The sequence below is a fragment of the Pteropus alecto genome, unplaced genomic scaffold, assembly GCF_000325575.1.
Source record: "Pteropus alecto unplaced genomic scaffold, ASM32557v1 scaffold131, whole genome shotgun sequence".
Classification (NCBI taxonomy): domain Eukaryota; kingdom Metazoa; phylum Chordata; class Mammalia; order Chiroptera; family Pteropodidae; genus Pteropus; species Pteropus alecto.
Genome location: NW_006434709.1, coordinates 7,593,999 through 7,617,127, shown reverse-complemented (window position 1 = coordinate 7,617,127; position 23,129 = coordinate 7,593,999). Strand labels below are relative to the sequence as shown.

At 32.3% G+C, this 23,129-nt stretch overlaps 1 protein-coding gene across 10 annotated transcripts in view; it reads left to right on the top strand.

Annotated features, from left to right (window-relative positions):
* Positions 1 to 23,129, top strand: part of EHBP1 (EH domain binding protein 1) — a 308,554-nt gene that overhangs the window by 212,764 nt on the left and 72,661 nt on the right. For all 10 annotated transcript variants that reach the window (XM_025045116.1, XM_025045115.1, XM_025045113.1 and 7 more), the window contains 2 exons: positions 1,515 to 2,411; positions 9,418 to 9,561. In XM_025045116.1, the coding sequence (XP_024900884.1) occupies positions 1,515 to 2,411; positions 9,418 to 9,561 (1,041 nt within the window). The remainder of the gene's footprint in view (positions 1 to 1,514; positions 2,412 to 9,417; positions 9,562 to 23,129) is intronic.

Below are 23,129 nucleotides of genomic sequence, written 5' to 3'. Positions count from 1 at the left end.
TAATCATTTTCCCAGGTCTGTAAAAAGTGCTAAATAAAAAAGGTATTTACCTGTGACATCTGATCTTAACCAATATGTCAGTGTTTTAGATAATTGGGAAATGTTTAGAATACTGCCCGTGGTGCTTTTCCTGATGGTCTGCAATTGATGTCTGTCAATCAGGGTGTCAAGATACATGAGGAAGAAAATGACTTTAATTTTCCTAAAACATGTAAAATAACAGGCCTAAACATGCTCACCAACTGAGCCATTCTCTCAAGTAAATACTTTGAGGCCCTTATATTATGAAATATTGTGCTGTGAAAATTGAAGAGGTTTTAATATCGCAATTTACTTTTTATTTTCTTTCTAACTTATTCTACGACATTTATTAAACTACAGGAAGAATACAAGACAAAGATTAAATTCAAAGGTAGAAACGCACTTTAACATATAAGTGCAAAAGATTAATTCCCTCTGAATTTACATGATTTCCTAAAGTTTCTTTTAAAAAAAAATGTGAGTTATGATCCTACATCTAGATTCTTACAAAAACTAGACATTTCATATCTCAAAGCGAGACTATAACTACATGGTCCTTACTTTTTCCAAGTGTATGGCTAAACCTTTAGCCATATTTTTAATGCTTCCTAGCAACACAATGTTGTTTTCAAGGGTTAGGTCACAATACTAATAATTAATTGTAAATTGAGAAACAGCTTTGATTCTTCAAAACTAGAAAAACCTGATATGCCACAGTCATTTAAAGGCTAACAAAAATAATACAATGCAGCCTCACATTCTCAACTAGGTTGTACTACTCAAAACATTTCATTCTTTGCAAAATGGATGAAGTGAAAATAAAGTCGCTCTTCTAATTATGAAAATCAACCTAATTGGGCATTTAAAAATGTTTCTGTGTTTCTAGGCTTAAATAACATTTTCTTGTATTTTATACTAGGTAATCTAGGAGTTAGTTCCTTTGGGATAGCTAGTTGTATTTTTTCTTCACAAATCACTGCAATTAAATGACCATAGAAAAGAGAAGATGATAGGAATGGTAAAGCTCCAGATGAATTATTTCTTTATACCTTAGTCCTTTATCTTAAAAATTAATTTTAAGATTTTTTATTTAACTCTCATTTTTGCTTATTTATTGGAAAAAACATTTAAATTGTTATTAAGAAAAATTTTTTTCTCTGGCATCTACCCCACTTTTACAAATTTCCGACTCTAAATTTTGCTCTGCTCAAGTGGCATAATGTCAGTAACATAAAGGACTCTCCAACAACAACAAAAATCCATTAATTGTGCTGTTTTTTATGGTAACTTAATTTTATTTACTTTTAAAACTTTTTTTGAGGTTGATCGACACATGATATTATATTAGTTTCGGGTTTACAACATAATGATTCGATATTTCCATACATTGTGAAATGACTACCTTATGTCTAGTGAACATCGTATTTTGCTGTTTTTAAAATGTATGGAATCTCTGAATTATTCTCTATCTTTTGTTTTTCCTTTCTTTGAAGGCATACGATGGATTTGCCAGCATAGGAATTTCCCGGTTATTGGAACCTTCTGATATGGTTTTATTAGCAATTCCTGACAAACTGACCGTTATGACTTATCTCTATCAAATAAGGGCACATTTCAGTGGCCAAGAACTAAATGTTGTTCAGATAGAGGAAAACAGCAGTAAAAGCACATATAAAGTTGGAAACTATGAAACAGATACAAATAGTTCTGTTGATCAGGAAAAGTTCTATGCAGAGCTTAGTGATCTGAAACAGGAGCCTGAACTGCAGCAGCCGGTCAATGCAGCGGTAAACTTCTTAATGCAGGATGACTCTGTATTTGTAAATGATAGTGGGGTTGGAGAGTCAGAAAGTGAACGTCAGACTCCTGATGATCATCTTAGTCCAAGTGCAGCCTCCCCTTACTGTCGCAGGACTAAAAGTGACATAGAACCCCAAAAGCCCCATCAGAGCTCTGGAAGGACTTCAATATCCGATGACCCTGGAACATGTTACAATACAGATTCAACTTACGCACAGGTTTTGTTAAGCAAAAAGAAACTATTGAAGGCTGAGACTTTAGAATTAAGCGACTTAGACGCTAGTGATAAGGATGTGTCTCCATCATTTATTTGTGAGGATACAGAAGAGCAAAAGCTTCAGACTTTAGACGTCAGTAGTAACTTGGAGCAAGAAAAATTAGGGAATTCTAGATCCTTAGAATTTAGATCAGATCCTGAATCACCTATCAAAAAACCAAGTTTATCTCCCACATCTAAGCTTGGATACTCATACAATAGAGATGCAGATCTTGCGAAGAAAAAACGTTCTTCCCTGAGGCAGACAGAGTCTGATCCAGATGCTGATAAAACCACTTTAAATCATGCAGACCATTCTGCAAAAACAGTCCAGGTAAGTGAGTTAGAATGATATATTCATATATTTAATAAGTAGTTATTCTATTTTTTGTTTATATATTCATAGAATATTTTAAAATGTTACAAATGATTAAGGCAAAATATAATACCCATTATCGAAAAACCTGAAATATACTTGCTCTTATTTAAAATTTTAAGCCTACATATAAATCCCAATTTCAAGATTGAAGGATAAAAAATGTCAACTTTTCAAATCAAAATATAGAAACAATATTTTACTGTAAGAATAAGTCAAAGATATTTCATTTAGTAGAATATTATTCTGAAAATGTATAATGCCAAATTAAATATTTCTCATTTAAAACATTTTCTTCAGATATTTAGGTTGCGTTATAATTGGTATTTTCAGTCCCATCATTACATCCAGACGTCTTCTCATGAGGGGAGTATGGTACAGATTTGACTTTACGATATTTACTGTATTTAATTGACTCTATGGTACCATAAATTATAATATATACCGTTTTATGTGCCACAAAGAAAGAAAAACACTGCCAATAAACTGTGATACATGGTTTTCTTATCACATAGAATTTTCATTTTATAACTATTGAATTTTTAGACTTATTTGGGTGCAGATTTTTAAATCATATAACACTCTTATGTATACACAAAAAGAAAATTTTAAGCAAAATAATTAAGGTTAATCAATTTGGAATTAGAATTAAGAATCCAACTCTTCTAAATCACTTTTTGATTTAGAGTTGTTGGATGTTCTGTTTTTTCACACAGTGTTGTCCTCTGTGTCATAAAAAGCATCATGTTACAACAGTGGTCCTCAGAGTATGATCTGGTGACCACTGAGGCTCTCTAAGACTTTCAGAGAGACCTCAGAGTTGGAACTGTTTTCATAATAATACTATAACATTATTTACCTTTTTCACTTCATTCTCTCACAAATGTACAGTGGCGTTTTCTGGAGACTACGTGATTATTTGTGATATCTCAACAGATCAAATATAGAAGTGGATATGAGAATTCAGCTGCCTTCTATTAAGCCACATATTAAAGAGATTTCCAAAAAATATAAAATAATGGCATCCTTCTTATGTATTTTTTTGAAGTAATTTTTATTAGAATATGTTAACATCTAATGGGGTTATTATAGCTATTTCTAAAGGAATTAATAAATATTTTATAAATTTCTCAGTTTTAGTTTCTAAAATGACAAATATCAATAGTTATAACTCATATAAGCAAAAGCTTTTTGGGATCCTCTATAATTTTTAAGCATAAAAAGGGATTCTAAGACCAAAAGTTGGACAACCTCTGAATTACAGCATTTCTCCACCATTGTCTCTGGGATTTTCTTCTCAGTAATACTTATTAATAATAGTACTTTCTTGACTTTACTGAAGGTCCCAACAAAAGATTTTCAAACGATCACCTAGAATTAGTTTCATTCTCCAGCAGTACTGAAGTGGTTGTCAACTCAAGGAATTGCAGTCATGCCACCAGAAATATCAAGCACATGCATATGTAGGCATTGACAACTTTATCTTAACTACAACCTGTATAACAGAGATTATAAGATGCCATTAATTTTAAGTTTTTGGCGTTTTAAAAAAAAATGTGCATCTCAGAATCAAAAAAATACAGTAGCTAATGAAGCAAGTCCCTGTTCTTCTAATCAAAAATCTCAAAACAAAGGTTCTGAGTACCTCAGCTTTCAGGACATGATAGTGTCTAAACATAGTAGATAAACAATGAACATCTAGTGATTGACAGTTGCAGAATTCAGTGAGCCTAAATTCTAATATCCAATATAGATTTTTCTTATAATCCTGATTTTTAAAGTAAATGTGTTTCGTTAAATCTAGAAATTGATTAAGGTTTAAAATTTTAAAATACTCTGGACTGGGAATCAGTAAACCTGGGTTCTCTCCTTGGCTTTGCCATTGATTACCAGTGTGACATGTTAACTTGCCATTTAAATTCTTTAAACCTTATTTTCCACATATGTTAAATGAAATCATCTCCGAGAGCCCTTTTAGCTCTAAACTCTATCATGCTATGATTTTATTTAGGTGATTTAAGTGATGTACAGTAAATCCATATGATAATAGAAGAAGCATCTATTTATAACTTATATATGTTTGTTTATTGGCCATTTATTTATTGGTCAGAATTTTGCGAATGGTAAATTAAAATTTTTTGGCAAAAGCATTGCCTGACACTGAAAGTTGTAATATGAGTGCTAATACTTCATAGTATTTTGTATATAGCACCTAAATTTTAACAATTAAAAATCTTTTTTTATACTGTATTTTATCAATTCTAAGATATACATCTTTTCATATTTTAACTTATCTGAAATCAAGATGTTACTTATAATTGATGGTATGTTAGAGTTTAATGGACAGTGTTTGTTTTTTTCTTAGTTGTTCATAAAATAATAATAAGTCTAATAATGGCATTAGATTAGAGGAAATTTGATTGTTTAGTAAGGCTGTGTAGGTTTAACAAAGTCATAATGTTGCCCATTTGAGTGGCTTATATATTTGATTACTGTATTATATGTTACACATCTCTCTTAAACTTTACAGCCTATAGTGGTTTTCCATTTTATATATGGAAAACGAGTTCACAGAGTTACCTAAGATCACATAATAAGTGCTAAAGTTTGAGTTTAAAACCAACCTTGTCTGACTCCAAAGTCTTTGCTCATAAACTTTATGCTTACAGTATCTCTTTATTTTTTACCATAATAGTACTAAGAATAATCATAGCTCAGATATAAAGCAGTGAGCTTTACTGAAAGGCAATTTAGCAATGTATATTAAGTCCCTTAAAAGTGTTTATTTCATAGGTTCAACCTCCTGGAATTTTTCCTAAGGAGGTAACCAGAATTTTATATGAGAATTTATGTAAAAGATGTTCATAAAAGCATTGTTTATGATGAAAAATTATAAACAGCTAAATATGCAATAATATAAGACAAGTTAAATAAAGTATGATGCATCCATATTGATAGAGTACTAGGTAGACAATTTAAAATCATGTTTTCAAAAAAAAGTTTAAGGACATGAAAAAGTGCTCACAATAGAAAACTAAATGGAAGAAAAGCGTGATTCTACAGCAATTATATCTGGGTACTAGCATTGCTAATTATTTTTATTTTATTTTCTATTAAGCTATAGTTGACATATAACATTATATTTGTATCAAGTATACAACATAATGATTCAGTATTTGTATACATTGAGAAATGATCACCACAATAAACCTAGTTAAAATCCATCACCATACATAGTTACAAAAAATTTTTTTTCTTGTGATGAGAATTTTAAGATTTGTTCTCTTAGCAACTTTTAAATATGCAATATAATATTATTCACCATGCTATATATTACATCCCCATGATCTATTTATTTTATAACTGAAAGTTTGTACCTTTTTGACCCCATTCACCATTTTACCCACCTCTCACCTTCGGCCCATGACAACCACCAATCTGTTCTGTATATCTGTGAGCTTGAATTTTTGGAGGAGGGGGTTAGTGGGGTTTTGTTTGTTTTTAGATTCCACATATAAATGAGATCATATGGTATTTATCTTTCTCTTTCTAACTTATTTCACTTAGCATAATGCCCTCAGGATCCATCTCTGTTGTCACAAATGGCAAAATTTCATTCTTTTATTGTGGCTGAATAATATTTAATTGTATATATATACCATATTTTCTTTTTTTTTATCAATTGAGGGACACAGGTTGTTTCATATCTTGGCTATTGTAAATGATGCTGCAATGAACGTAGGGATGCATATACAGTTAGTCCTTCATATTAACAGGTTCTGCATCTAAAGATTCAACCAACGCTATTAAAAAATATTGAGAAAAAATATATTGCATTGTTGCTGGCATGTACTGTGTTGTTATGCCTACAGTGGTCACATCTATAATGAATATGTACAGATATTTTTCTCTGCCATTATTCCCTAAACAATACAGTATAACAACTATTTACATAGCATTTACATTGTATTGGATATTATAAGTAATCTAGAGATGATTCAAAGTATATGAAAAGGTATGCATAAGTTATATGCCAGTACTATGACATTTTGTATAAGGAACTTGAGGATTTGCAGATTTTGGCACTCAGAGAGATCCTGCGGATACTAAGGGACAACTGTATCTTTTCAAGTTAGTGCTTTCGTTTTCTTCAGATAAATACTCAGAAACAGAATTGCTGGATCATATGGTATTTCTTTTTCAAATTTTTTGAGGAAGCTTCTTACTGTTCTTCATAATGGCTGCACCAATTTACATTTTCACAATAAACGAGGGTTCCTTTTCCTTCACTTCCTCGTCAATACTTATTTTTTGTCTTATTGGTAATAGCCATTCTTGACAGATATGAGTTGATATCTCATTGTGGTTTTGATTTGCATTTCCCTGATAATTAGTGATGCTGAGCATCTTTTCATATACCTGTGGCCATCTCTATGTCTTTTTTGGAAAAATGTCTGGATCTCCTGCCCATTTTTCGATTGGATTGTTTTCTTGCTATTGAGTTGTAATAAGTTCTCTATATATTTTGGGTATTAACCCCTTATCAGATACATGATTTGCAAACATTTTCTCTTATTCAGTACATTGCCTTTTCATTTCGTAAATGTTTCCTTTGCTGTGCAGAAGCTTTTTAGTTTGATGTAGTCCCATTTGTTTATTTTTGCTTTTGTTGCCTTTGCTTTTGGTGTCAAATCCAAAAAAATCATCACCAAGACCAATATCAAGGCATGTTCTGCCTTTGTTTTCTTCTAGTTTGATGCTTTCAGGTCTTATATTCAAGACTTTAATCCATTCTGAGTTAATTTTTGTGTATGGTGTAAGATAATGGTCTAGTTTCACTGTTTTGCATGTGGCTGTTTAATTTCCCCAAAACTGTTTATTGAAGAGACTATTCTTTTCCCATTGTATATTCTTGCCTCCTTTGTCATAAATTAATTGACCATTTATGTGTAGGTTTAATTCTGGGCTCTCTATTTTGTTCCATTCATCTATATGTCTATTATTTAACTTCTGCTTTAAAAAAAAAAACAAAAAAAAAACTATAATTGACTTTCAGTATATCTATGTGACTGTTTTTATGCCAGTACCATACTGTTTTGATTACAATAGCTTTGTAATATATTCTGAAATCAGGGAGTATGATGCCTTCAATTAGTTTTATTTTTCTTCTTTTTACTTTTACATATTTTCTAAATTTCTGTTATTAATATGGATTGCATTTATAATCAGGAAAACAATGTATTTATGTGCTTTAAAGACTAGAGCAGTTTTTCACTGTCTATGTAGCTGATAGAAATCCCTGGCAGACTATAGAATCACAGAATTTAGAACTAGTGGGATCTTAAAGATGATCTACTGTAAGTAATTGCAAATTTTAGAGCTATGGGATGTTAAAGATGATATACCCTCTTTTAAAATATAGTTAATATTTATCCAATTTCACTTAATCTTTACAATATACTTAAAAGAGTTGGTCTATTTTTATTTCCATTTTATAAATGAGGAAACTGAGGCTTAGAGAGGTTGAGTAATTTGCCCACAGTTAAGTGATGGAATTAATATTTGAACCCAGGTCTATCTGACTCCAAATTCTTTAATATCATGTAATGGAATGCAGTATAGTTTTTTAGTGACGTGTTCAGTTTTACATTACTTATTATTAATGGGAGAAGGATTAACAGCTTGATATTTTGACTGCAAATTCAATGTTCACTTAATTAATATTGTCTGTTTTTGAGAAAGCATTGACTTGTAACCAGTTCAAATGCAATGACCAGTTTTATTCTATTATGTCTTATCAACATGAACTCAGAATCTATCATTATCACTGATACATTTCAATTGTATCTTTTAAGTTAAGATTTTTTTTTTAATCCTCTTAAAACCTTGGGTGATGAAAATGTTCTGGAATTAGTGTTGATGGTTCACAACCTTGTGACTATACTAAAATCCACTGAATTGTACTCTTTAAGAAAAATCTTTTCTTGCTTAAGATTATAGACAAAGGTTTAAAATTGTTATATTAAAATATAAAGGTGGTAAAGAGACTAAAAAATGATATACATGATAAATCTTTAGTAAAGTTTTATATTATACCAAATAAAGTAATAGGTTTTCTGGTTCACCTCTTCCTTGACCATGAATGATACTTCTGATTGAACCAAAATTAAGCAATTAAAGGGGAGTAAAAGAAATTAAATATCAGAGTGATAGTAATAGCCCTCTAAAGCCAGAAGGTGGCCACTTTAGTAGAAAAAAAGGAATTTAAACTATAAACAGTATAGGTATTTGTGCTTCAAGTTAATGCCACCATTTAAGAGCCGATTTCCATTGATGGTTACTACCTATTATTATCCAAAAATATAATGTAAAATTACAAGTTAATCCAGGAAAATACTCTTTCAAATCTAATATATTTAATTGTTTTGTTGTAAGGAAGGTAAGCAATAGAGAAAATCAGTTTTACTTTTTTTTTAAGCAAAATATGATCACTTTGATTTTTCTGTAAATGTTGATTGTCAAGAATTTAAAGGATTGTCACAGATATCTTTCAACATACAAATCTGGAACATACCTTGTTGTCAATTTTATAAGACTACAAAAATAAAAGTGAGAACTTTTAAAAATGTCTTTGCCAGATTATACATTATGGATTAGCAAATATGAAGAATGTATATAATATAGATATCAACTTTATACCTTCTGAGAATACGTTCTAATAAAAATGTAACTAAATTTGATCCAATTTTAGGCAGTAAAGATATTTCTTGTACGTCAAGACTTATGTATTCATTCCACGGCTTCTAGTCATATTTTCTGTAGATAATCTCATAAAAGTACAATCTTATTCCTGACTTTTATTATTTTGACAGATTGTATAACCATTAATTTGTTTACAAATTTATATGACATGCTCTTTTTTTTTCGTTTTTGGGGTTTCTAATTCTATATCTTTACTTTTAAGCATCGATTGTTATCTCGACAAGAAGAACTTAAAGAGAGAGCAAGAGTTCTGCTTGAGCAAGCAAGAAGAGATGCAGCTTTAAAGGCAGGGAATAAGCAGAATGCCAACGCAGCCACAGCACTCTGCAACAGGCAGCTAAGTGATGTGAGGAACATTGGTTTAAAAATTATAGTTGTTCATTGAAATTTGTTTATATTTTTGCTAAATTATTTTTTTCCACAGACTTTGTGTAATTATGGGTACTTAGTACATTTATTGAACTTATAAAGTCATACTTGGAGGAATATGTTGTAATTATTCCTACATAGCAGTGTTGCCTATGAGAAAAAGTAAGATCTTGGAATATAATTTCTACATATGCATGAATAATCTATTTTTTGTTAATTTACATTTTTTAATTTAGTTGTACTTTAAGATTTTATTTTGTCCATGGAAGTTAATTTTGTTGGAAATATTAGAATATAAAATAATGGTGCCTACCATTTATTAAATACCTACCATATATTCCCGGTATTATAATGGATGTTTTACATAATTTTTATTTTACTTAATCCATGAAGTAGATATTTAAACTACTTTCCAGAAAAGAAACTAAGGCTGATAGATAAAGTAATTTGTACATGGTTGCAGAGTCAGTAATTGATGAATCTAGGATTTGAACCTGAGCCTGATCAGACTTCAGAGCCAATGTTCTTTCTTGTCACATATTTCCATATCCCATTCCTATATTAAATCACATTTATATATATATTTTTGTGTAGTACTTAACATACAATAATGAACATATAGTAATAGAAGCTCTTAGATTTAGGGAGGCACAAACCTCTTCATGAATCTGAAAACTGTAACAAGTCTGCCCTAACACCAAACTCACATACACATAAAACTGCACGCTTTTTTTTTAAATTAAGATTTTTTTTTTAGAGCAGTTTTAGGTTCACAGTGTAATTGAGGGGAAGGTACAGAGATTTCCTGTATACCTCTGTGCCTACACATGCATAGCCTCCCACTTAACAGCATCTTCCATTGCAGTGATACATTTGTTGGAAATGATAAACCTATGCTGATACATCATAGTCATCCAAAGTTCATAGTTTACATTATGGTTCACTCTTGATGTTTATGGGTTTGGACAAATGTATAATGGCATGTATCATCATTATGCTATCATACAGGGTATTTTCACTGGCCTAAAAATCCTCTGTGTTCCACCTGTTTATCCCCCTCTGCATTCCCAACCCCTGGCAACCTGATAATTTTACTGTATCCATAATTTTGCCTCTCCAGACTGTCATAGTTTTAACTACACAGTATGTAGTCTTTTCTTATTAGCTTCTTTCACTTAGTAATACACATTTAAGCTTCCTTTGTTCCTTTTCATGACTTAGTAGCTCATTTCCTTTTTAGCACTAAATAAGATCGCATTGTCAGGATGTACCACAGTTTATTTGTCCATTCACCTTCTGAGGGACATCTTGGTTGCTTCCAAGTTTTGGCAATTATGAACAAAGCTATTATAATCATCTATGTGCAGGTTTTCGTATAGACATAAGTTTTCAAGTCCTTTGGGTAAATACCATGGAGCACAATTGCTGAATCATGTGGTAAGAGGATGTTTACTTTTATAAGAAATCGCCAAACTGTGTTGCAAAGTAGCTGTACTATTTTGCATCTCCATCAGCAATGAATGAGGGTTCTTGTGCTCCACATCTTTGCCAGCATTTGGTATTGTCAGTGTTCTGGATTTTGGCCATTCTATTAGTGTGTAGTGGTGTCTCATTCTTTTGATTTGCATCTCTCTGATGACATGTTATGTAGAACATCTTTTGACATGCTTATTGGTAATCTGTAAATCTTTGGAGAGTTGTCTGTTAAGGTCATTGGCCCATTTTTTAATCAGGTTGTTTTATTACTGTTGAGATTTAACAGTTCATTGTATATTTTGGATAACAGTCTTATCAGATGTGCTGGGGTTTTTTACATTTAACAGTTTATTAGGTTATTCTGTTTCACACACTCTAATTTCAGTTTTCTAAATTAAATTTATTGGTGTGACATTGGTTAATATAATTATGTAGGTTTCAAGTGTACAATTCAATAATATATCATATGTATATTGCATTGTGCATTCACCACCCAGTGTTAAATTTCCTTCCATCACCATATATTTGAACCCTTTAGCCTTATTTACCTCTCCCCGACCTCCCTTGTCCTCTGGCAACTACTAAACTGTTGTTTGTGTCCATGAGTCTCTGCTTGTTTGTCCTGTTCATTTGTTGCTTTCAGTTTTACATCCCACATATAAGTGAAATCATATTGTTCTCAACTTTTTCTGGCTGAGTTATTTTGCTTAGCATGACAATCTCAAGATCCATCCATGTTATTGCAAATGGCAGTATTTTATCTTTTCTTATGGCTGAGTAATATTCCATTGTATATATGTACCACATCTTCTTTATTCAATCATTTATCGTAAGATACTTCAGTTGTTTCCATGTCTTGGCCACCATGAGTAATGCTGCTATGAACATCGGGGTGTATATATCTTTGCAGATAAATGTTTTCAAGTTTTTTGGGTAAATACCCAGAGGAGGGATTGCTGGGTCAAGCGGTAATTCTATTCTTAGTTTTTAAGGGTCCTCCATACTGTTTTCCATAGTGGCTGTACTAATTTACATTCCCATCAGCTGTGAATGAGGGTTTCTTTCTCCCCACAACCTCTCCCAACACTTGTTATTACTTGTTCTGTTGATGATAGCCATTGTAACAGATGTGAGATGGTATCCCGTTGTGGTTTTGATTTGTATTTCCCTAATAGCTAGTGAAGTTGAGCATCTTTTAATGTATCTTTTGGCCATTTATATGTCTTCTTGGGAGAAGGGTCTGTTCAGGTCCTCTGCCCATTTTTTTAATTGGATTGTTTGTTTTTTTATTGTTGAGTTGTATGAGTTCTTTGTATATTTTGGATATTAGCCCATTATCGGAGATATTGTTTGCAAATATCTTCTATCATTCAATTGGTTGCCTCTTTGTCTTGTTGATGATTTCTTTTGCTCTGCAGAAGCTTTTTAGTTTGATATAGTCCCATTCATTTATTTTTGCTTCTACTTCCCTTGCTTTCGAGGTCAAATTCATAAAGTTCTTTCTAAATTCAAGGTCCAGGAGTTTAGTACCTATGTTTTCTTGTATGCAACTTACTGTTTCAGGTCTTATATTTAGATCTTTGATCCATTTTAAGTTAATTTTGGGTTTGGTGACAGATAGCAGTCTAGGTTCATTTTTTCACATGTGGCTTTCCAGTTTTCCGCACACCATTAATTGAAGAGGCTTTCCTTTCTCCATTGTATGTTTTTGGCTCCTTTGTTGAAAATTTTTTGAACATATATAGAAAGGTTTGTTTCTGGGCTCTCAATTCTGTTCCATTGGTCTGTGTGTCTCTTTTTCTGACAGCATCATGCTATTTGGATTATTGTTGCTTTGTAGTATAATTTGAAGAAAGGCAGAGTGATACCTCCGGCCTTTTTCTTTTTTCTCAGGATTGCTTTGGGTATTTGGGATCTTTCGTGATTCAGATATGTCTTTTGCATATATTTTCTGTCTGTGGCTTGCCTTCTCATTATCTTCACATCGTCTTTTGTGGAGCAGAAGTTTTTAATTTTATTGAAATCCAGCTTTTCCATTATTTGCTTCATGGATTGTGCCTAAAAAGGTATCACCATACCCCAAATCATCTAGGTTTTCTCTTATATTATCTAGGAATTTTATAGTTTTGTGTTTTCACTTAGATCTGTGGTCCATTTCGATGTAATTTTTGTGATGGGTTTAAGGTCTGTATCTAGATTTATATTTGCGCATGTGGATGTCCAGTTGTTTCGGCATCAGTTGTTGAAAAGACTGTCTTCGCTCCATTGTGTTGCTTTCGCTTCTTTGTCAGAGATCAGTTGATTATATATATGGGAGTTTATTTTTGGTTCTCTGTTCTGTTCCATTGATCTATTTGTCTGTTCTCTTGCCAATAACAAACTGTCTTGATTACTGTAGCTTTATGATAAGTATTGAAGTCAGGTAGTGTCAGTCCTCCAACTTTATTCTTCTTTAGTATCGTGTTGGCCGTTCTGGGTCATTTGCCTTTCCATATACACTTTACAATCAGTTGTCTATATCCTCAAAATAACTTGTTGGGATTTTCATTGGGATTGCATCGATTCTACAGATCATGTTGGAAATAACTGACATCTTGACAATATTGAGTCTGTCCATGACATGGAATATCTATTTGTTTAGTTCTTCTTTGATTTTGTTAGCAGGGTTTTGTAGTATTCTTCATACAGAACTTGTACATATTTTGTTAGATTTATACCTAAGCATTTCATTTCTGAGGGTGCTAATATCAATGGTACTGTGTTTTTAATTCCACATTCTACTTGTTCATTGCCAGTATATGGGAAAGCAGTTGTCTTGTATAATACCCTGGTATTCTCCAATCTTGCTTTTGATTATTGCTTATTAGTTCCAGGAGAGGTTTTATTTATTTATTTATTTATTTATTTCTTATTCTTTTAGATTTCTACATAGATGATCATGTCATCTTTGAACAAAGATAGTTTATTTCTTCCTTCCCATGCATACTTTTAAAAATACTTTTCAGATACCAGCTTAATAACCCTGACCTCTAGCATTGTTTTTCATACTTCAGGTCTTTATATAATAACGTGATATAAAATCGATTTAGTGGGCCACAATAATTATTTTATTTTAAATGAAAAGGAATAGAATAAAATGGGATAGAAAATATTAGAATTTAGCACACATAGTAAGCGTAGTAGTTTTATGTGAAACCTGTTTTAGTTCTGTGGATATGTGTGCTTACTGGATTTTGATGTAATATGTATTTTTAACTGTGGGTCATTATAAAAATGACAAACACTAATCTAGAGGGCCATTTTTTTTAGGAAGAAATTTTGTAGCCTTTATGCCAGCTCTTTCAGTGCCTAGCCATCTGTTATATCATCAATTCATTGATTTGGACATTTTCCAAATGTTGAGTGTTTGAACTGAGTATATTCAGAATGATAGAAAAGTCTTACCTCATGGAGTTTACATTCTGATGGGAAGAGACAGATCATACATACATACATACATACATACGTACGTACATACGTGTGAAAACTACATGATCTAGTAGAGGATAATTTGAATAGGTTGGATGCTTGAATAATTTGAGAGGACATTTAAATTAAGATTTTATGGGTAAGAAAGATCTAATCAAGTGAAGAGCCACAGAAAGAATATTCTTTTTTAAAAGAAAGTTATTTTGTTAATATTATATATTGTTTGTGAAAAACTTTGTTTCATAATTCTTTCAGGTGCTAAAAAGTTATGGAAAACTTATAGCTTTATAGTTTTAAAAGTGTGTTGATTTTAAAATCAAAACACCTGATATTTAAATAATCTGTCTGCCAAGTGGATTTTTAAAACCAATACTTTACCTATGTGCAAATTTGCACATATCCTAATAATTATCATCTAATGTTTATTGAGTACTTCCTGTGTGTCAAGCGGGATTCTAAGTGCTTTTACATGGATTTTCTCATTCAGTTTCTACAACAGTGAGTTAAGTATTATCATCCCTATTTTACAGTTGAGAAAACTGACACACAAATTAATGAACTGCCCATAGTCACGTAGCTAAAAACAGAGCCTAAATAAACCTAAATAAATGACTTCAGAGATTATATTTTTAAAGCATTGTGTTGTAGTTCCTTCTTTTTTCTGACATCCTTGTAAAGTAGGAGTAAATATTATTGTTTTATCTATAGTAGAGATTAAGAAAATGAGTTAGGAAAGGGTGTGTAAATTTACCTAGGGTTGAAGACAGTGGCGAACTAGGCTTAGAATTCAAGTGTCCTGACTTTTAAAGCTGTTTATTCTTTCATTAAAATTATTTATTTTTTATTTCAAATTTTCAAAAAATATTTTATTGGTTATCTCTTCTAAGGCACTACTAATTTTACTTATAATTTTTATTTCCCAAATAAAACTTAAACTTTTAGCTAAATTATATTAGTGTGACTTCAACATCAGAAGTTAATTACTAAAGCAGCTCTTATTCAATGTCTGTGACATTTTACTATGTCTGTAAAATATATATCTTGGATTTTAAGAAACATGATGGAGGTGATGTTTTATTGAGTTAGATACTCTTTTACACTGCTGGTACCATGTAACTTGCCACACCGTTCTAGAAAGCAACTAGAAATAATCAAGAAATTCATTTTCTTTCACCCAATAATTTTACTGACAAAGATAAATATGCAGATTTTCATCAAATGGTAATTGCTCTAAATAGAATGATCAAATAGGTGAAAACATATATATAAAATACACATCTCTTATGTAGCCATTAAAATTATCTAGTCAATGTTTTGAAAGAATATTGAAAGAATGTGTGCATATGCTCACAACTGTAGAATAGAATCTGGCATAGGAACTCCATTTTGAAATAATAGACACTTTTTCATATATGCATGGAAAAGGACAGGAAAGAAAATCATCAAAATATTTATATCCTTAAGAGACAGTATAACAAATGGCTTATTAAAAGGATTTTTTCCCCTTTAATCTTTATGTTTTGAAAATGTGACATGCTAAGGTAAATATTTTAAATTGAGGAAATTTGGAGGACCCAAAAAGATTTTTTTAGCAGATTGTTTTCTTAGCATACCCCATCAGACTTAACCATTTAAACTAGTAAACTGGTGTTGTGTTTCAGTATCTCTAAGAGTGTGTGTGTGTGTGTGTGTGTGTGTGTGTGTGTGTGTGTGTGTTACAGAGAGAGACCTAGAAAGAACTCCTCTTTTATAGTTGATATTAGTTTGTGCCTCGGTATGAAATAAATGGCAGATTCAATAATAGCAGTCCTATTCACATTAAGACATTTAATTCTCAATGACTGTTGTTTGAGGTTGATGAATAATAATCATGGTATCTCACAAAATATCTTATTGTGCCTTTAACTGCCACTGGTGTGACTTGGGTTGGTTGTTTTATATCCTTGTATTAATTGTTATATTTGTTTTTCTCAGAGAGAGCAGCTCTATGCTGCAGAGCTAGCTCGTTTCCTGCCAGGCTGGTCATTTTGTTGCATTTGTTTCCCACTTTCGCAAAGTTGCACTCTATTGCTTATAAAACTCTGCTTTAAATAGTCCCATAGATGTTTTGCCTCTTTCAAGTTATCTTTAGCTGCATTAAAAAAAAAAAAAAAAAAAACAAAAAAAACCTACAAACCTTATTGGCATGAAACAGCTCTTTTATTATGGTCACAGATTCTGCGAGTTAAGCATTAGAGTAGTACACTAGCAATGGTTTGTTTCTGTTCTACGAAGTCTGGGGCTAGTTTTCAGCTAGGCCCTCTGCTGGACTGTCAGTTGGGACGCCTACATGTGGCCTCTCTATGCGGTCTTTCCACTTGGGCTAGTTTGGGCTTCCTCACAGCATGGTTGCTGGATTTAAGAACAAGTGTACCAAGAGAGTAAGACGGATGTATGTGGCATTCTTAGGACCTAGCTTTAAAAATCATGTAGCATCACCTTTGTTATATTGTTGGCCCAAACAGACACAAAGTTCACGCAGTCTTAAAGAGTGGAGATGTGAACTGCACCACTCAAGGGGAGGAATGTTAAAGTCACATTGTAAGAAGAGAAATGGCATGGGTATATCGATGCAAACTCTACTCAGTTGCAGTTTAAGCTCAACTTAAAAACTCTTTCTTGCACATTCTATTATTCATTGTTCAGATAAGCCCTATACAGATGTGCTGTGAAGAATATCAATTTCATGAACTAAATAGTACGTTTTAGGACTATTGCTCTAGTTTGGACACTTGATATTCTGTGGGGCTTATAGCTAATATTGAAATAATTTAAGAATGAGAATGTAAAATGTTAGATAAGTCCAGTTTCACAAATACAGAGGAAGTGAGACCTTGCCATTACTTTTCAGATTTTTAGTTTGGTATGTAAATTGATGTTAAGTTGATATCTTTTCCTAGGACATAGTTGTTTTGTTAATTAGAGTATTTCTTTATCATTTCTAGGTAGCTCTTACACATACAGGTTGGAATTATTTGATAGCACTGTCCATATTTAGAAAAGCAGTATGGCCAACTTGGCTGACAAGAGAAAAAGGGGAAAAGCCCAATTTTATCTCTGGAGCAATTGAATGTGAGTTACTTGATATTAAAACTGGAAATTACTTAATTTCTCTAGATCTGTTTTTCCATTTTTAAAATAGAGGCAAAATTCTGTTCTGGTTTTTTTTTTTTCCCCCTGTGTGACATTCAAATTAATAGGTGTTCACAGTAAAGGGGGTAAGGGAACCATGACTAATGCCATCTCACTTCAGTGTCAGCATCCCTTTCACTCTGGAGAGATCAAAAGACTTCTGGTAAATAAAAAGCAGGTCTAACTCAAAAAAAAAAAAAAAGAGCTAGCAACTAATTTAGTGAACTGATTGCTACTATGTTCACTTGCTTATGTTCTTTAATCTGTGCCTTAATTTATCATGGTCTGAAATTTTTTGTAAATTATCTTGCCCTTCATAATGTATGTTGTGGTATTAAGAGTCAAGTTGCTGGTGAGGTGAGATATACCTGTTGCTATCCACTGCTTTTTGTGTTTTTAGTTAAACTGAAAATGCCCATGAGTTAAAAAAGAAAAAAAGCTGCTACTGAAGAGTGACCTCAGCCTTGAGTAAGTGAGAAACTGAGCTTAAATCTGCAGTTTACTGAAGAGCTTAGTGTTACTTACTCTTAAGAGACCACTGATTTAGGACTTCTTTAGGAACTTTTATATTTTATCCTTCTGAGCTTTGTTTTTATATAACTAACTTAGGACCCTCTGATGAATACCAAGAAGAATGAGCAGAGCTATTTTACTAATTAATGTTAGAGTAGCTCATGGGACAATGGCCATGTACTCAGTATAGGTTACCTCCTTTTGAGAGTTGTACCTGGTTCTGGGCAAAGAGAGTGCGAACTTACAGAGGATTCAGAGAAGTGTTACAGGATTGAAAGCAAAGATCTACTTATAAGGAAAGATAGACTTATAAAATATAAAGAAGAGAAAAATGGAAATAATTTAAATACTAATTTGAGTATATGAAGGCTCAAAATCCTTCTGGTAGCTCCTGCTTACCCAAAAGAATAAACTTTGCATGTACTCAACACAGTCTCATACGGGGTTATTGCAAATCCTGTTCCTTCCCTTTCTAGCCTTATCTCTCACCTCTCTCCCATTTTTCACTCTATAGTCCCACTCTGCTAAGTTGCTTACAGAAGGAATGTGGCATACTCTTTTGTTCCTTTGTCAAGCATTTGTTTTCTCCCTGAAATGCCCTTCTTCCCTTGTTAGTTTCCACTAACTTCTATGAGCACCTCTGTCATGGCTCCTAGCAGTAAAGTTAATTCTCTTTCCTATATCTTTTTCTAATATGTTGTACATATCTCTGCTGTTGCATTTATCTCATATAATAATCTAATTACACACCTCCTCCCACTCAACTACGAGCTGAATACCAAGAAATACCACCAGCACCAAGTATTAAGTAAATGTTTGTTCATTTAATAAATAAAGGAAATAATGGCAGACTGTTTTTCATATCTTCTCAATGTCCACTAATAAAGAAATGAGCTTAAACATGAAAATTTTGGGTTCTGTAAGAGTTTCTTGGTAGTAAAGGTTTGTAAACAGGAAAAATATATCTCTGAAGGTCTTTAAAGCAGAATTGATTATCATTGGACAGAGGAAGTTAAAGTGTCCTTCTGCCTTTCTTGAGTCAGTTACAGAGATATTTGCCACTTTGAGATCTAAGGATCCCTGCATCATCTTTTTTTTCGTCCTTTTCTTGAATCCTACATTACGATACCTTTCTCTGTTGTTATGATGTATACATACCAAATCCTTACACACATATGCTCTTCCCATATCCTGGGACTTCTGGTAAGAGGTCAACTCCCAACTCTGCCTTGAATCACATTCTAATATTTCCTCTTATATAAATTAGGATAGCTTTAGGCAAGAAGGCTAGGAAACAGTTTCTAAGACATAGAAAACAACTCTTGGTAATCTTACCTCGTAGGTCCTTATGTATAGACTCTAAGTTATCCTCAGGAAAGATTTCAGGCAATTCACAAACACAGATCACTGTAAACCTTTTTATTTTTCTTAACTTTTATCAAGACCGTCATTGCATGTTTTAATGCAATTCCATATTGCACTTAGATATTTTTTTAGGGAAAATAGTTTACATGATTCATTTGTGTCTCTGTGCCTTTAGGTGTTCAGTTTCAGGTATTTCCTGAAATTATTTCTCTGTAGGAGTCAAATTTCACTGCTCTGAATCTCTGTGATTTATATTTCTTTGTTCTTTATTCCTATTGTTCTATGAAGATTTTTATTACATTTTACTAATTTAAATTTTAGATGTGATATTGTTTTGTTCATTGTTTTCCAAATGTGCTTAAAATAATTTTTTTCAAAGTACAACTCAGGAGTTTGGCAGGCTTAACAGTCCAGCCATTATATAATCCAAAGGAGCCTACATGATTATGTAATATATTTGAACACAAACTCTGAGAAAAATGTAATAGCTTTTTTCAAAAAAATACTTCCTTTATTATTTTTTTTCATTATTCAATTCCCCCACACTTTTTTCTCCAAGAAATGCACAAATAGAATTTAACAGGCTAATATATTTCAGGCTCTTTTGCTTATTACTTTGCATTAGAATATAATTGCTTTTTAAAAAATACATGTAATAAATTCAAGAGTGTGTTTGATAATGCTCATGTTATTATATAGATAGCTAAAATAGATGTTTACATTTGATGTGCCAAAGGTTAGGATCAATACACTCTAAGAATAAGGGATGACAGTCCTGCTACCCACAGTCTTTGGAATTGTTAGCATATTTGTGAAGCACTTTGAACCTATCAGAACAATGATGTCATATTACTTTTATGTTTTTAAGAAAGACTAAAATCTATTTTATAAATATAAAGCCTAAAAAGAAAATTGGGATGATTCTTCAGTCTAATTAGTCTAATCATTTAACAGTGAATTTATTAATCTGTTTTTAGTATTTTGAGATGTAAATTATGTAGCATAAGAATATGGTTTGCAGATAGTTGTTAGACACCTGGAAGCTTTTTCAAAAGAAAGATCAGAAAAGAATTATAATGTTATTATAAAACAGACTCGAAGTGTTTTGCCCTGACACTTAATCTGCAAGCATAGTGAGCGATCCGTTGCAGTCGATTGGCATAGGAGCCCATTCTTACTTTTAGCAGGATCACACTGCACGTTTGCCTCAAGTCCTGGAAGGTTTGTAGTATCTGTCTTCAAAGATTTGCAGGAATATTTGGATCCTTTAAGACAACTGTACATATGGGAATTTCAGTTTCCTTAGCCCTTAACTGCAATGACAGGAATCAAAAATGATACAGTGACCTTTTTTTCACTGGTCTTTAGTAATAAACCCAAATGGCTTATTTGGTAAGAACCAAGAGAATGCAAGCTGCTCTTTTTGCAAATTAAACCTTTACCAGGTATGTTGTTGCTCTGAAGGGGTATTACATCAACCTTGTACTTTTGATGTTAATTGGAAAATATTGATTTAAACGGGACTAGTCTGTCATGCTGATAATTGTAGCAGATTTAGATAAGATCAGTAGATCTTTTCCAGATAATTATAGAGCAGTTACTATCAAATTGGTAAAAAACACTAAACATCATTTTGGTAATCCCCGATAGTTAGAAACTTTTCCCATAGGTTTGAAAAATATATCCTAAGTATGTATCATTATAAAAGTATGTGTGATATGATTATACTTAAATGTTTATGAATGTGGACTGTGTTATATTTAAATGGATAGCCTCTAGGAATCAAGTTTTAAAATTAAGGTAAAGCTAAAATTTTTATTCCTAATTATACATATTTTCAGTTCTATTACTAGAAAGAAGTAGGTTAACTTTGTATTTGTAATTTCAAAAGAAAACATCGGTTGTTATAAAAACAAATCTAAAACTTTTAATAACATATAGAGTGAGATTTTGTCTTATTTGGGTATTTTTATTCTCTATATGAGCTGGAATATCTACACCCAGGGCACTGAGATGAAAATATATTCCTTATTTCTTACTCCAACACAATTGACAGAAGATTTAATGTACATAATCCGTTTCAGACCAATAAGACACTTTAAATGTATAGCTAATCTTTTTTATAGTTGCATTTTATAGAAGAAGAATGCCAGTGTACTTCTATGTTCAGCATAAATGCCTCTGTACAAGGCAGTGATTTTTATTCATTATGATTTAAATAATAGTTTATCTATTATATCTAAATTTAAGTTGATTTGAAGTCTGCTATCCTAACAATGGCTACCAGACTTCTTAGAAAACATATTGTTAGCTTGCTAGCATATCTTCACAGTCACACAAAACACTAGCATTGCTGGGGGAGGGAGGGAAACTCAAGCATCTTTTCTATTATGTGGCTGCAAACCCCTAGCCTCAAAAGTCTTATTTATTTGAGATTGCCATAAATGCATGAAGCTAGGGCTAGGTGCCTTAGCACCAGGAACACTCCTTTTATGCTACTATTAATGGCCATAGACATTTTCCATGTGGCTGTTCAGTGCAGTGTTGAACATCCCAGGATAATATCACCATTACTAAGAGCTGTATTTTATATTGCCTATTCTGTTATTGCTCAGCATGCACAAGGGTAGAGTTTAGATCTTTATTCATTTCATTTTTTAATGTCTCCTTTGTTCTCCTTATCATGTTCTGGCTTTCCCAAGGATATATGCCTTGAACGAAAAGTCACATGTGCATTACTAATTGTGTGCTATTGTATTTACAGTTCCTAGTGGTGGCACTGTGAAGCTACTAATTCCTTTGCTTCACTTGATGTAAAATAATCTGAGTGTCTTTGATAGCAGTGAAACAGTATTAATTGTTTTGTACATTTCTTGGTCACTCTTCTTAGGTGGTCTTCATAATCTATTAGAACTTTCAGCCAGATTTTTGTAATGTCATGCCTCCAGCAGTGATTAAATTGGTAATTAATGAACAGTCTTTGGCAATGTAAACCACATCCCGTTAATTTTCCCTTTTGAGTTTTTAGAAGTTGTCTTCTGTGTCAGAAATCATTGCGCCACCTTGCTATGGCCCCTTGGCATGAAACCACAACGACTTGATTTTTGCAGCCATTAGTAGATCAGAGCAGTAATTTCACAGTATTTTGGTCAAGGTAATTATAATACCAAGAACTGAGTAGATTTGAAAATTCACGAAAGAAGTCCAGAAATACCAGGTGAGCTTCCTTGTGTTCACTGGAACGTTATGATTAGTTTAATTGGTCTTTGTTTGATTTTAGCCGAAGAAACTATTTGTGCCACAGCAGTGCAGTGACTTTATACTTGAGTGTTTCTGACCTTCTTTGACAGGGGTGGTGCAAAAATGAGCCCTTTGAAATCATCCCCTTCCCCAAAGGAGGTTAAACTACATTTAAAAAAATTAACTATAGAAAAGAAAGCTCTGTAATTATTTGCTTAAAATCTTACTCTATTTTATGAAATGCTTAGTGAGTTTATTTTCTCTGTATATTTAAAATGTTTGCAACTATTTTGATTTAAAGTATTTTTTAAA